Source organism: Ptychodera flava, chromosome 19, assembly GCF_041260155.1.
Source record: "Ptychodera flava strain L36383 chromosome 19, AS_Pfla_20210202, whole genome shotgun sequence".
Taxonomy (NCBI): Eukaryota; Metazoa; Hemichordata; class Enteropneusta; family Ptychoderidae; genus Ptychodera; species Ptychodera flava.
In genome coordinates this window covers 20,930,210-20,945,403 of record NC_091946.1, presented here as the reverse complement: position 1 = coordinate 20,945,403, position 15,194 = coordinate 20,930,210, and the positions used below count along the sequence as shown (strand labels likewise).

General features: G+C 34.9%; 1 protein-coding gene across 4 annotated transcripts in view; it reads left to right on the top strand.

Moving 5' to 3' along the window:
* The window catches only part of LOC139118885 (Na(+)/H(+) exchanger beta-like), a 125,992-nt gene that overhangs the window by 103,774 nt on the left and 7,024 nt on the right, over positions 1-15,194 (top strand). For all 4 annotated transcript variants that reach the window (XM_070682441.1, XM_070682442.1, XM_070682439.1 and 1 more), the window contains exons 16-19: positions 2,446-2,511; positions 5,229-5,335; positions 5,948-6,075; positions 13,579-13,661. In XM_070682441.1, coding sequence (XP_070538542.1) covers positions 2,446-2,511; positions 5,229-5,335; positions 5,948-6,075; positions 13,579-13,661 — 384 coding nt within the window. The remainder of the gene's footprint in view (positions 1-2,445; positions 2,512-5,228; positions 5,336-5,947; positions 6,076-13,578; positions 13,662-15,194) is intronic.

The following is a 15,194-nucleotide window of genomic DNA, read 5'->3' as shown; positions in this document are numbered from 1 at the left end:
AGAATATCTACTTTTGGAACCTTACATGTATATGCATGTTTGAAGCCACCTACCTCATGGTCATGAATATTCTAGAAGTTTAAACTTCGTCACTCTTTGGTCTTTGCCCATACTCACCCATCAGCGAAGACCAAAGACAAAGTTTAGAGTTCTAGACTAGGTCAGGAATGTTTTGCCTCCAAAAGTTAATTGAAAGTCAGGTAAAAAAGGTTATGAAAAGCACAAAATGTAAAATACAGAAGTTATGTTTCAAAACAAACACTTAGGAGTGATCCAACAATATTTCCAAGAGTTGGAATGAAATTAAGAACTGAAGTGGGTGTAGATGGCAGTGTTATTGCCTTCCAACAAACATTACAATGCATATTAACATCCTCTTTGGAAGAACTAATTTCAAACTTCTGATTGGTCCTACCAGCATCAAATTTTAAACATAGGGCCAAAGTCCCTGAAGCTACTATAGACATGGATACAAATTAAGTATTTCCTTACTGTATGAAATTATCTCACTAAGGTCATCCTATGGACAAGTAAACTAAATATTAAAGCTGTCTGACCAGCGGTTTTGAAAGAACAAGCAACTCAACAGTTGACAGAGCTCTGTTGAGTTATGTAGAGAATAACCTTTTGTGACACATGTATTGATGAAGAAGGTGGATATCTTTGATTAACATTGTGAGTTCTGTTTAATAAGTTGAGACTGTACATACTCAGAGAAAGCACACTGAAGAGACAAAGGTTTGAAACTTAAGAAGTTCAAGGTCATCAAAAGCATTATAAGGAATCATGTACACTTTCATTGCACTGTTTACACAGATTGCATAATTGCTATAAATAGCACATAAGGAATCTTTATACAGCCCAGCTTTACCATAAAAACCCTATCACTTTGACCACTCTTTTAATTGACCACTCTGTTTTTTTCCTCAAAAAGTAATTTTATTTTATCCTTACCAAGTCAACCATAAATGGAAATTAGAACTTTCTCTATCTCTATCTCTATCTCTATTGACAATTTTGAGCAATTTCTTTTAAATAACATACAGGGCACAATAAATGACGGTTCAGAATATGTCAAAGTTGGGATTCAGGAAAGTTGCCTTTACATGTTTTAATCCTCCAAGATGGTAAGCATTTCACTATGAACTGTCAAAAAAAGTTGAACTTTCTGATAATTCTACACTAAAATTATTTTGGCTTTGATGATTTCCTAATTAATTCAATTATTTAAAATCATATTAATTATTTTTTTCTGGGTGAATTGATAGGGTTTATACAGTACAAGAATTACATACAATGTAAGTCAAATTTTGACCAAAAATGACAAAAAATTCCTTAAAAATACAGATTTGCATATTTCATCACAATTTGAACAAGTCTAAGTTGGGTTACCCCTAGGGACCTGTATACCAAATAACAAAGCTGTCTGACCAGCGGTTATGAAGAAGAAGATTTTTTACCAAAAACACCTTTTTTGGCATTAATTTGCCTATTTTCAACAATATCAAAAATCAAAAAAAATAGTTTCTCAAAATCGTATTTTTCATCTACACAACAAATATCGAATCAGTAAGTACTGCGGTTCTCAAGATATTTGAGTGGACGGACGCCTCACAAACGGACATACATACATACATACATACATACATACATACATACTGACCGACGGACGCCGCAGGGATACCCATCCCAATAGCTTCTATAGACTATAGTCTATAGTAGCTAAAAATTATGAATCTGAAAAGCAATTGTAATTATATGATGGTATGCCATTTTCAAGTTCAGCATTGTTTGTTTAAAAATTTAGTCATGCCTCATATTTAACAACAAATTCCATGTAAAGAGCACAAAGAAAGAAAATATGTTTCATCTTTAATTTAAGTAAGCTAGGGCCATAACAAACATACAAACTGGAGTTGCCTTCATGTATCAGCTTTGCCCAACCTATTAAAGCAACAAAATATCTGAGAATCTCACACAGAACAACAGTTTACATTTGGAATAAACACCATCAGATTTGTAACATTTTTGTTAGAGTTCTCACTGCCTTTAAGTGTTAGATTACTGGCCGTGGATGTTTTGAGAACTTGACTTTATAATAGCTTGCCGAAAAAACATATACCTACGGTTAAAGGTATACAGTCACCTGTAATCTAAATATGCCCATATATAGTCAAAGGGGCCTTTCTTGGTATTCAAAATGCTCATGTGAGGGCGCTTTTATTAAAAAGCGCCCACCCGCTTAAAATCTGTGATTGGTTAGATTTTCTCTTTCCATGGTAACTGTGGCAAAATTGGAACAGGTGACAGTATACTTTTAAAGTCTCATTGAATATCAAGAGTAATATGTTCAAGGAAAAGCCTCGGTAAATACAGAATAATAATATGTCAAATACAGAATTATAATTTGTCAACTTTGTAGTATCAAAGATCTGTTCTTTTCAGGCCACTGACTATCTAATGGCTGGTGTTGAAGAAATAATAGGACACAAAGGAGAGAACTACATCTGGGTAAGATTTTTATTGCCTCATGCTTGTGTCTGTTGCTAAGCATTTGTACCCCCTTGGTAATGTCTAGCCCAGCACGGTGTGAAGATGCATTTTACCACATAAATTCATTAATAATGCAACATTATGGATGGTGCATAGCCATGTTTATTGCATCACTATACAACACTATACAATCATGCGGCTTGAAATTTTAAAGGAAAGAAATGTTTGGTTTCAGTAAGAAAATAGTTGTAGGTAAATATGAATTAAAAAAAACTTGCAAACTTGTCTCCCTTCGTAAAGCCTGGTATATTTAGCTGTATCTTATTTGCATTTTGGTTACAAAAAATGAATACTATCAAATCTTTGGAGAAATGTTTTTGATTACTGTTACTAAGCCATTGAAAATGTCACAATTTCAATCCTTTGAGATGGAAAGGTGTATTATACTCACTCCTGGTGGCTCTACATGACTTGCAAGTAAAACTTAATAATTAATTGTTAAAATCTATGTTGTATGTTTGTCACCAATGTTTGGAAGAGTTCTGTGGTTCCACTTCTTTAAATACTTTCACAGAAGTTGCTTTTGATTTAAAACTATCATATTGACAAAAAATTGCAAATAGATACAGCTAGTGACACTTTAATGTCCGATAGATTTGTTGATTATTTTCTCTGCCATTACAGTGAAATAAGTAAAACATGCTTTGTGCAGAATGGCATTTTCATGAAGTCTCTTGCATTACATTCCAGTCATTTTAAAGAAGAAAACTAGTTTTTTCTGTGTCAATTTTGTTTTCTAGTGGAGCAATACAACTCTCCAGTACACATTGCATTTAACCACCACAGCTGCATTGATACTGAAAGAATGCATCCATTGTGAACATTATCTGTATGCCTGGGGGAATAATTAGCTTATCACATCAGAAATTGCATCGACATATCATACACTATCTCCCCGCAGTGTAAATATGGGAAATGGCTCTCATGATACAGATTAAACAGTAAAAGTCAGGATAGCACAAGATTAAAAAAACCTTGAGAGGATGAAAAAAGATAAGCATCTAATTGTATCCAGTAGGAATTTAATTCCTTGCCGGCAATGGAGAACATTAACCAGCCTAATTTGATGGCAGAAAGAATGAGAACAGTGTAATCTAGTATTTAAATATCACCAAGGGATTGCTGTCCAATCTGATTTTCAAGATAAGCTTAGTTTTGTTTTAAGCAGCTGTCCAGAATCACAGCTTTTCAGATTAGTATCTACTCCACTTAATCAAACACTGGTCAGTTTCAGTGTTACATTTGCTGTATCCCTGTCTTGACAAGTTTTTCCAACTGTTTAGCACCCTTGGTGTATGTGAAAGAAATCTGACACTACATACTGCATAGTAAACCTTTGGTATTGACTATCAGGATTCAAGCGCAGTCCTAGAAAGCACTCAGTCTCAAGAAAGCTTTTTATATATGGCCGAAATTGCAGTCATCTTAGTTTTTCAGACTGAAAGTCTGTATCATGTAGTCTAAAAGTAACTTTTCAAAGTAAGAAATGGATAATGATCCAGTGCCTATGACAGATATCTTAAAATCTGCAAATATGTGCATGAACTTTTTTGAATTTTTGTCTCAATCTAGAAGGCCAAAAATGTTGATTTGCACCATTGTAAGGTTATGATTCTCACAAATTTGCACAATTGTGATCATTGGACTGGATCAAAGTGAAATAAAATAGAAAAGTTGGCATAAAGCAACACTGAAATATTATTTTTTCACAAGTACTTTCTTTGGCACTGCATGATTTGGTCATAGCCTGGATGTGAGAGCTACTACCATAGTCGGCTGCTGAGCATAAGCTGAAAGGAGTCCAGCAGCATTGTTTGGATCTTTTTACAAAACCAACATGGATCAGGATTAAATATACACCAGAAGGATCAGGATTAAATATACACCAGAAGATTCACAATGTGATTTACACAATCATTGGATTGACAGCTGTTTTCAATATGCAAGCAAACGTTTCTTGTCTAACTTTTCCAACAAAATTGTCAAAAAGTAGGTGTGAAACACTCAGATTTCAAAACTAAATGCTTATGTATTTACAATGACGACAACATTGGTTTTTAAACTTGTTTATAGAAACAAACTCGAAAAGCTACATTTTCTGAAACTCTGTCCCTGTGTTGCTTGGTTAGCAATTTCTCGAATAATGAGCAGTACTGCCGTCTTGCTCCTTTTGGTATCCTGCCCGCCCCTTTAATGTAGTGCAGGTGCTTCTAAATTGAAAGACATGAGGTTTTGCTCAGACTCTCTTCAAAGAACTTAAAATCCTTCCCTTTCGAAATCAAGAATGAAATTCAGGGGTCACCATGCAAAATTGAGGACGAGAGAAACAAAGTTCCTAAATATAACTGATATTTCAGATTCACAATGACCACTATCCATATGTTAACTCTGCGGGGAAAATATTAAGTTGTTTATTTCTTAAGAATAAGATGGTGAAATTTTACCTACTCGATGAGTTTCAAAATGAAGCCCCACAGGTGATAGATCAAAAAAGCATTGTAAAAATTTGAGTGTCCAAATATCTGTCCCTGAGGTACATACTACCTTAAACTGCTAAATCTTCCCAGGAGGCATTGTTAACCCTTTAAAATCTAGGTCGTAGTTCGGTCTCAATTTTGCCCTACATTAAGCAATGAACTGTCGCAAAGCAACTGGCATGATGTTTTCTTTTGCAGATAATGCTGGAGCATCTTGACGACAAATACTTCAAGAAATGGTTGCAAAAGGAGCCTCAAACACTTGACGTCCAGATAATGCAACGCTATGAAAAAATTAGCATCCAGTAAGTAGTAGTACTAGTTTTTAGGCAGTATGGTAAATAGATATATTAAGCATTTTTCCAACGTGTGTTTTTGTAATTACTCTTGTTGTAATTGTCGTGAAGGAAAACGATGAAAGAGAGAAATCTTGAAAGCTTTTTTTTTTCAAGTATAAAACAAGTCTATAAACAAAGAAAAAATTTTGTTCCATTATAATGAAACATCCACATTTAAAAAGGCCTATCAAACAATGACACAAATCTTGTGCATGAAATTCTGTGAGAAGTATTCATCAAATTCCAATAAGTTCAAAGCAAATTCCCTGCACAAATGCTGATACAGACCTACATTTTTCTACCTTAAAACACCTAGTAGGCACAACACAGGTTGCAAAAATTATATAGTATACTGGTCAGAAATACATCGAAAACAACAATCAGACATCGTGGCAGGTAACTTATACATTATGCCAGCCCAATAGCAGAAATTCTTTCAGATGATTCATCAAGCAAATAAGTGAAAAATTTCACCTGGTAAGTGCCTTGCAAGTTTACCAAGGCAGATTGCAGGCAAATTTTGCCTACTGTACTTATTACATCGTATCTGACATTCCTACTTGTTTTGCTCCTCTGCAGAGAACACTTGGCTAGTGTCGAAGCAGTCGTGCATGGGATGAGTGGTGCTGTTGATGAGTTACACCGAGTTGAAAGCAACCTGCGGAAAGAAGTCCCAGCAGATAATTACCTTGGCATTCACCACGCAAGTGAGTTTTACACCATCTGCAGTTGTTTTCAATTAACGCCTTACAGCGACGTTAATGAGTACAAAACAGATGTTTGCTTTCCTTTGCATCATGCCCCAGCTGTGATCTTGTCAATTGCTAAATACGTACAAAATTAGATTTTAATCTTCATTGCTATCAAGAAAGTGCCAATTATCTAGGCGATTCAGCAATTGGCTGGTTAGAATATGTCAAACCTTAACGAGAATACCTACAATGATTCTGTCCACAAGAACATTGAGTAGCAGAATCCCCATGGATAACAGATGCGTGTAATTTGATTTTCCTTTGTCAAAAGTCATATTGCTGTTCACTAAAGTGGATGAGTTTGCGATCTTTTAATATTTCCGTAGAGAATTCTTTTCGTTCAGGTTGACAAGAAACACATAAAAGAGATCTGGTTTTGAAAAATTTACTGACTGTCGTTGATGGCATCCCAAAGCTATTACATGGTCCAGATCTTTTTTCTAAATTTACTCCAACTGAAAAAAGTATACCCAGGAGCATGACAAAGGCAGCTTAGTTGGCAAATGTAAATTAATAATTACTCACACATTTCCCTCCAGAGCAAAGATCTATTTTATTGCTTGTGTACTTGTTATTTTATGTGAATTGGCTTGTTCCAGTTCTTCTAAAATTTTCATCATTCAAAATGTTCCTTAACCACCCATCTGCCTATATTACCTTTGCCCAATAACATGAGACATTCATCTTCCTCTGAAGGAAGAACCAAGGGTGTAGTTCTGATGGATTACAAATAGCTACAGCCTCTTTTCAAAGATCATATGTCAATTAGAGACTTATTTCAGCATGCCTTGCCTCTGTACAAAAGATGCAAGCAGTGTCAATAAATAAAAGCAACCTATTTCCTACAGTTTAATGTGAAATATAAATACCAGTATTGAAAAGGAAAGGAATAATTGATGCTTTAATCATGTTTATCTACAACTACTCGTGAACCTTTGCTGTGTACAAGATAAACCTATCAGGTGTTCAAAGCCTGGCTGGATGGAAATTTACCAGGGATAATGGGGTAAAACAATGATTAATGGTACTGTTGGTATATCCAGTTCCAAATCAGTGGGACACCTAATATGAAGGAGATTTTTGAGTATGGGGCTTGCAAGTGTTAATGGTGTGCTCCCCAATAATGCTTCACATTTGATATACTCTGTTGATGTATTAAAATATTGTTCCAGGCATTTTGATTTATCAAAGTTAATGCAGAGGCAAGAGACTTTTCTTCAGCAGGAACCTTCCCTATGCAAGCCAGATCATGCGAAGTCTATGCAAATGTGAAAAGATCATGCTACTGATCAGATGTGTAGTGTTTGATCCTTGAATTCCATAATTTTGTCATGTTGAAAGCATTTATTTTCATTGAATCTTGTGTATGATGATAAAGCGACTACACTTGAGTTGAAAGTAAACTGAAAAATGTTGTTTTTGTCAGAATACACATATATTTCAAAATTTGATCATTCCCTGAATGATCATTTGACCTCCATTTGTAAATATCACAAAACTGCCCATGATGATTGTTAGTATGTGCGGACGAAGTCCAGACGACTTTATGGTTTAGGGCTCTTACGTCTGTCTGTTCGTCCAGGCAGATATCTCAGACATGCCTGGCCTAGCTTCTTTCAAACTTGGTACAAGGATAACACACTGTTGCACACATATGTCTATCCATTGTTTTTGGTATGGCACACATATTTAGTGCAATTTGCATAATAAGTGCTTCTTCAAAAAGAGCTCTGTTTCTTAACAGACTGTGCAAAATTTGATGAAACTTTGACAGGTGTTGATCACACAGAGCTCTAATTGAACACAGAGACATTTGTCAGTATTGTGTAAATAAATTGCTAATTTGCATATTTAATGAATTTCTGTTATTTGGGTGCTGTGTCAAAAATACTCAAATGTGATGAAGCATGGTATAGATGTTGCTATACCAGAGCTATAACAGTGTGCAAAGTCATTAGGCAGTTGCAGAATCCCCATTGATAACAGATGTGTGTAATTTGATTTTCCTTTGTCAAAAGTCATATTGCTGTTCACTAAGTGGTTGAGCTTGCAATCTTTTAACTTTTCTTAAGAGAATTCTTTCAGTTCAGGTTGAGAAGAGACACATTGAAGATTTATTTATTTATTTATTTATTTATTTATTTATTATACTTCGTCACTGGCATTCAAAGATAACAAGACTGAAACATGGACACCCAAAAAATAATAAAACAACTATACTACAAGAGAAAACACATACAAAGTCGAGACTGAAACAGAAGCCAGTAAATGGTTCAGACAAACAGGTGTCGGACACCTCTAGAACTGTACCACCATACATCAAAAATGGAAAAAAAAAATGAAAGGACAACGACAATCAGATAAAATGGTCATCAAACATTCACATGATAAACAAAAAAAAAATGTCAGATAAAATCTCACACAGGAGCAAATTACGTTGGATGGCAACTGTGACAGCGTCATGTTGATATCCATGTACAAGTGTCAGTGGAATTGAAATGAGTTTTAAATTTCTGTAGATAAAACAAGTTTACTTTAGATTTAAAAAGAGATAGACTCTCTGAAGATCTGATGTGGGAATCCAAGAGGTTCCATAAGGGAACAATTCTGTTAAAATAAGAACGTGTAAATGAATCTGTGAGCCAAGAATGAGATTTGAGTTTTAAATAGTCGTTACTAGATCTCGTACTGGGATAATTGGAAGTGGAACTATTAAAAAAACAAAGTCAACCAAATTTACATCACAAAAAACATTAAAACACTTGTAGGAAAATATTAGATCCGCTGTTTCTCTTCTGTATGTTAGAGGCAGAAGGTTAAGTTTAAAAAGCCTGTCTTTGTAATCTAAATCCGCGTAGTGAAGGATATACTGAGTAGCCCTTCGTTGAACCCCTTCCAAAGCCTTTATATTCTGCTTGGATGTACCCGCCCACAGACAACTACAATATTCTAAGCCACTCCTAATTAGGGTTGAATACAAAATCTTACTGGCATTCTGCGGAGCATCGAAACCCAAAATACGCTTTATCATACCTAATTTACTATTAGACTTGCTTATTATTTTTTTATATGATTATTCCAAAGAGATCTGGTTTTGAAATGTTTACTGACTGTTGTTGATGGCATCCCTTACCCATTAAATGGTCCAGATCTGTTTTCTAAATTTGCTCTAACTGAAAAAAGTATACCCAGGAGCATGACAAAAGCCTGGTTGGAAAATGTAAATTAATAATTACTCACACATTTCCCTCAAGAGCAAAGATCTTTTTATCACTTCTGTAATTGTCATTTAGTGTGTATTGGCTTGTTCCAGTTCTTCTAAAATTTTCCTCATTCAAATGTTCCTTGTCCACACTTTTTCCTATATTACCTTTTCCCAGTAACATGAGACATTCATCTTCCTCTGAAGGAAGAACCTGGGGTGTAGTTCTGATGGATTACAAATCCATTTTTCCTTTGTCACGGTGTCAAAGGCCAGCAAGTTGCCCTGAATTTTGTCACCATATAAGTCTAGAAGGCCTAAACAGCACAAACTGACAAGCGTCTTTCAACAGTATAGACTGTTCTTGACTGCAAGTTATCTAGTTACTCATGGCTTCTAGCCTCACAGTGAGGTGAAAACAAATTGTCAAAGTTCAGATTTATTTTAAACTCACTTCTAATTTCAAAGTTTCAGGACATGTGAATGGAAAAACTTTAAGTTCTGTTTTTTTGCCACAAAATTTCTGTATTGTTTGCTCATCTGTATTGTATGCAGTCAAAGTCCCACCTCACTAATGTACATTTCACTGCAATGACATCATCCTGCATTCAAGATACTTACTGTCACGAATTTAAGGCTGGCAACAGATAACCTTGGCATAGTCTGGAAACTGGTAGCAGGTTGTTGGACGCTACCAGCTCTATGTTGCCAAATAGCAGGCAAAAATGTTGTCTATGAGTGGGGATTTGGCCAAGCAGTTCTGTCTGTTGCCTCTCCGCCAGGCGACTGGATGCTGTATGTTGTGAGTTTGAAAGCTAATCATTTTCATTTACTGTAGCACCTAAATCTGGTCTAAAGATGACTGTCATCATCCTTTTAAAAGTGACAGCTAATATCAACAAAAAAGATCGTCACGGTGATTACTTGTAAAAGCTTCGGAAGATCTTTGACTCAGCTGCTCTGTGTTTGCTTTCCTGAGATAATTACCATGCACATGTTATATTCATCAGGTTTTATCATCATTTTGAATGACAACCGCGCCACAATACCTATAGCTAACATCTTTCTGTATGGTAATGCCTTAATTTGCTTCTAGTGATTTCGGTTTTACGACCTAATTCTGGATGAAATTCGATTAAGGAATCATAAAGGTGTAGGGCATAATCATTCAATGTAACGCAGCACTTTCTGGAACTGCAGCAGAAACGAATGAATAAGTAAGCAGCGAGATTGTGAAATCGATTTAGCCTGTGAAATCCAACAAAAACAGCGGTATATCTGCTTAGCTTACCCCAATTTCCGATCAGATTTCTCAATAGTTTGCCAATATAAATAATTTGAAGAGATTGAAAATTGGCTGGATGGTAATAATGAAGCCAGTATTTTGTTAGAAACACAAATTTTAGAACTTTAGAATCAAATTCAGAAATCGGTTAACATTGACAATACATGTATGTTGGAAGGGGAAATATCAAATTCACTTTTCATATTCCTCAGTTCTGTGCTCTTGCTCTGGCTAATAACATTCATAAATTACTAAAAAAAATGAAAAATTCCAAAAAATAATGATAGCGCAATCAGAGATTTACAAACGTTATTGTATATTTTGAACCATGATTTTCGGTGAACATAATGAATTCTGGGGAAATAGTCTGTCATATCTTGTCTTTCAAAAACTATCCTGCCCTATCATTGGCCATTGATCGACAGCAAAGTTCTTGGCCTGGGGGCAGGCACACAACTGTCAGCGTTAGACTTTGACCAGAGCTAAAATGAGCATGCGAGAAAAGATTTCAAGATCCCTGGGTTATATACTCTGAAACTGGTGCACCATGTGTAGTTTCAAGACACCCAAACATTCACATTAACAGTTTTATCAGTCCCTGAATAAGTCTCTTGAGACAGGTTTTACTGTTCATACTATAAAGGTCTCAGACCTGTCCAAATATGTTGTGTGAAAAACAGCAGACAGATTTTCCAGCATCTAAAAGTTGTGCCAGCAATGATAATATTAATGACCACTTAATGTATATAATGATGAATCACTGACTATGCAGAGAGAGTTATGATTTGTGTTACAATATACTTGAGAGTGCTATGTTGTGTAATAAAGATTAATTAATTGAATAACATTCAAGGGCCTGTTGACCAAAATGGCACACTTGAGGTGAGGATATCCATCAAAGTAAGGAAGAAATTAAATGTTACAAGCATTCGTGACCCATGATTTACTGTGATGTAATGGATCTTTTGACCAGATATGAGCTGAATATGCTCACGTGTTTTACAACAGGTTCATTAATAGTAGTACGCTTCACAGAATAATCAGATATCTGTAATAACACTATATGTAGCAGCTTTTATCAACTTCGCACAGTACTCTCAGAGTTAAATCACTAATTACAAAACTTTATTTAATATGCAAATGAGCTATTAATCAACTTGACACTGCTCAATGCTTCATGGGACAATCTACATATCCATCAGATCAACATTTGTAGCATGTTTCATTAAATTTAATGTAATATCACTAATTATAAAGTTCATTAAATATGCAACTGAGCCCTATATTAACATGACACTGTTCAATGTTTTATAGCACAAATAAATAGTTATCAGATCAATATCTGTAGCACGTTTCACCAAATTTGGTGCCGTAATTTCAGAGTTATATACCTAATTACAAACTTTATTAAATATGCAAATGAACCTTTGATTAGCTTCACACTACTAAATGCTTTACAACACATTAGATATCTGTCGGATCAGTATATGCAGCAGTTTTCGTCACATTTGATGCAGTTATTTCAGAGTTATATGACTAATTATAAAACTTCATGAAACATGCAAATGAGCTATTTCTTAACTCGCACTGCTCAATGCTTCTCATTACAATTGGATATATATTAGATCAACATATGTAGCAACTTTCATCAAATTTAATGCTGTAATTTTGGAGTAATATCACTAATTACAAAGCTCATTAAATATGCAAATGAACCCTCAATTAATTCCACACAACTAAATGCTTTACATCACAATTAGATATCTGTTGGATCAGTATGTGCAGCAGATTTTATCACGTTTGGTGTAGTTATTATGGAGTTATATGACTAATTATAAAACTTCATAAAATATGCAAATGACCTATTTTTAACTTGACACTGCAAAATGCTTCTCAGTACAATTAGATATTTATCAGATCAATATCTGTACCCGATTTCACTGACTTGGGTGCCGTAATTTCAGAGTTATATACCTAATTACAACGTTCATTAAATATGCAAATGAACCCTTAATTAACTTCTCACTACTAAATGCTTTACACCACAGTTAGATATCAGTCGGATCAGTATCTACAGCAGATTTCATCACATTTGGTGCAGTTATATCGGAGTTATATGACTAATTACAAAACTTCATAAAATATGCAAATGAGCTATTTATTAACTTGACACTGCCCAATGCTTCTAAGCATAATTAGATATATATCAGATGAATATTTGTTGCAAGTATCATCAAGTTTGGTGCAGGAATTTCAGAGTTATGTCACTAATAACACAAGTTCATTAAATATGCAAATGAGCAGACAATTGACATGACACTCACAGTATCATCATAATGTTCTAAGATTGTCATCTGTGAAAAGTTTCATGAAATTTCGTGAAGTGTTTCTTGATATATGTCTACAGTGTCATTACCGTCTCCATAGGGAAACCATTGTACGGAAAAAAACAATATTGCATAACTTCATTAATATGCAAGCCACACTAACCAAAATCTAATCAGTTCTTGCAAGTAGCATATGGTACCTGTCTACCAAATCTGACTTGAATCTGTTCAGGCGTTTTGAGTTATCGTGTAAACAGACAGACAGACACACACACACACACACACACTAACACACACACACACGGACAAACAGACATACATCGCTATGACATTAGCCATGTGTTCACACACGTGAGCTAAAAATGTGTATCAAAATTTGAGTGTTCAGTAAGTAAAAAGAATAGTCTATGTAAAACAAGTAAAATGGAATTTTTCTTTTTTTTTTTTAGTCCATCATATTTATCATTTATCTCCTTTAAATCGGTGCTTGTCGAAAAATGGGCGGGCGTTTGGGGTCAGCATTACTTGTCATAATTTGTGCTTACTAATTTTTTCAGACCAAATTTGTGAATTTACTGACAATTGGGAAAGGCCAAGGAGAGCACAGCTGTTCATTATAAATTTACATTCTGTTTTATCTATAGGTGACACAAAGGCAGGTAAACTTATCAAGGAACCAGACGCGGCAGCTATGCAGAACATTATGATGAAAAATCCTGTAATCCGGGTAAGAAGAATTGTTGTCTGATGTACACCAACGTCTGGTTTGTTTTTTCCATGTTTCATCTATACAACCAGTTGGGGGGTACTTTTTCTGTTTTGTTTAGCTCCCTCTCACTTTACATCTTGACAGTATAGGAGGCTTTTCTGAAACAGTGTCCATTGTCTCTGTATGTATATGTATGAACACGTTTATGTAATATGTGCATGTATGTGTGCTTGTACTCTGTAATATGTAATGTATGTATGTAAGTACATACGTATGTATGCGTGTCTGTCGAGATCTGTCTATCTTGTCGGTCCACTGAAATAAGGTGAAAACCTCTGCACACATTACCTCAGTATTTAGTGTGAAGATGTATTATAGGTTAGGGGCTGTTGATAAATAAAACATGCACACAGTATATGCAACTAATTGCATTGGCCTCAACCCCCCTCCCCTGCCCCCTAAACAAAAGTTTGGAAGTGTGAAAATCCAACCAAGCCACAGGGGCACAAGGCATTATCAGTCATAGCAACTGTGTAAAAAAAAAGATAAATTTTCGATTATGAACACTGTTGATAAAAATTAAATATTTCTGTCATTATTGTATACTTACATAAGTACCCTTCTGTACTACAATCATGAATGATAATCAGTTTTCATGCCAAATTCACGCAGTTGTAATATCTGTGCAACATTGCTGTATTCGCTGTAAACAGTAAGGCCAAAGTAATGAAATTCTTTGTTTTGCGTTCCCACCCACCTAGGTTTTTAAGGTTTTCATGAAAAACACACACAGTGTATTTGAATAGGAAATTTTAGGACATTACCTCTTAGCTTTTCCGAACTAAAAATGTTGTTACAATTTTTAGCTCCCATGTGTATATATGCAAATGGGAGGTATTCGTATAAGGTGGAAAAATGTCGTCTGTATGTATGTATGTATGTATGTATGTATGTATGTATGTATGTATGTATGTCCGTCCACATCAAATCCAAAACTCCTAAACCTTAGCACCTACTGTCTTAGTATTTGGTGTACAGGTGCACCTAGGGGTGGAGATGTGAATTTGTTCAAATGAACATGTCAGTGCCAAAAATATGCAAATGAGGGGGAAAAAAGGAAATATCCTGCAAATGGCTAAAACTCATAATTGGTCAGATTTGGTTGAAACTTGGTATGCAGATTTCTTTAGGTATTCTAAATTATGTGGTCAAAAATTGGGATGAAATTTGCATGTTTGTATTTTTAGGGTATTTTTTTCCGTTTTTAGTCAACAAATCTTGTTCTCTGAAATCACTCGTCTGATTGCTATGAAACTTTATATTCATGTTCCTCAGGATGACCTCAGTCATGCTTGTACAAATTGTATTGATATTGTCATATTTGTAATTTTGGGGCAATTTTCCCAATTTTTGATAAAAAAATTTTTTATCCAAAAACTACTGATTTGATAGCTTTGATATTTGGTATACAGGTATCTAAGATTAATCTCAATATAATGTATTGAAGGTATGTTGAAACTGGCAATTTTTTTTTATTTTGGGGGCAATTTT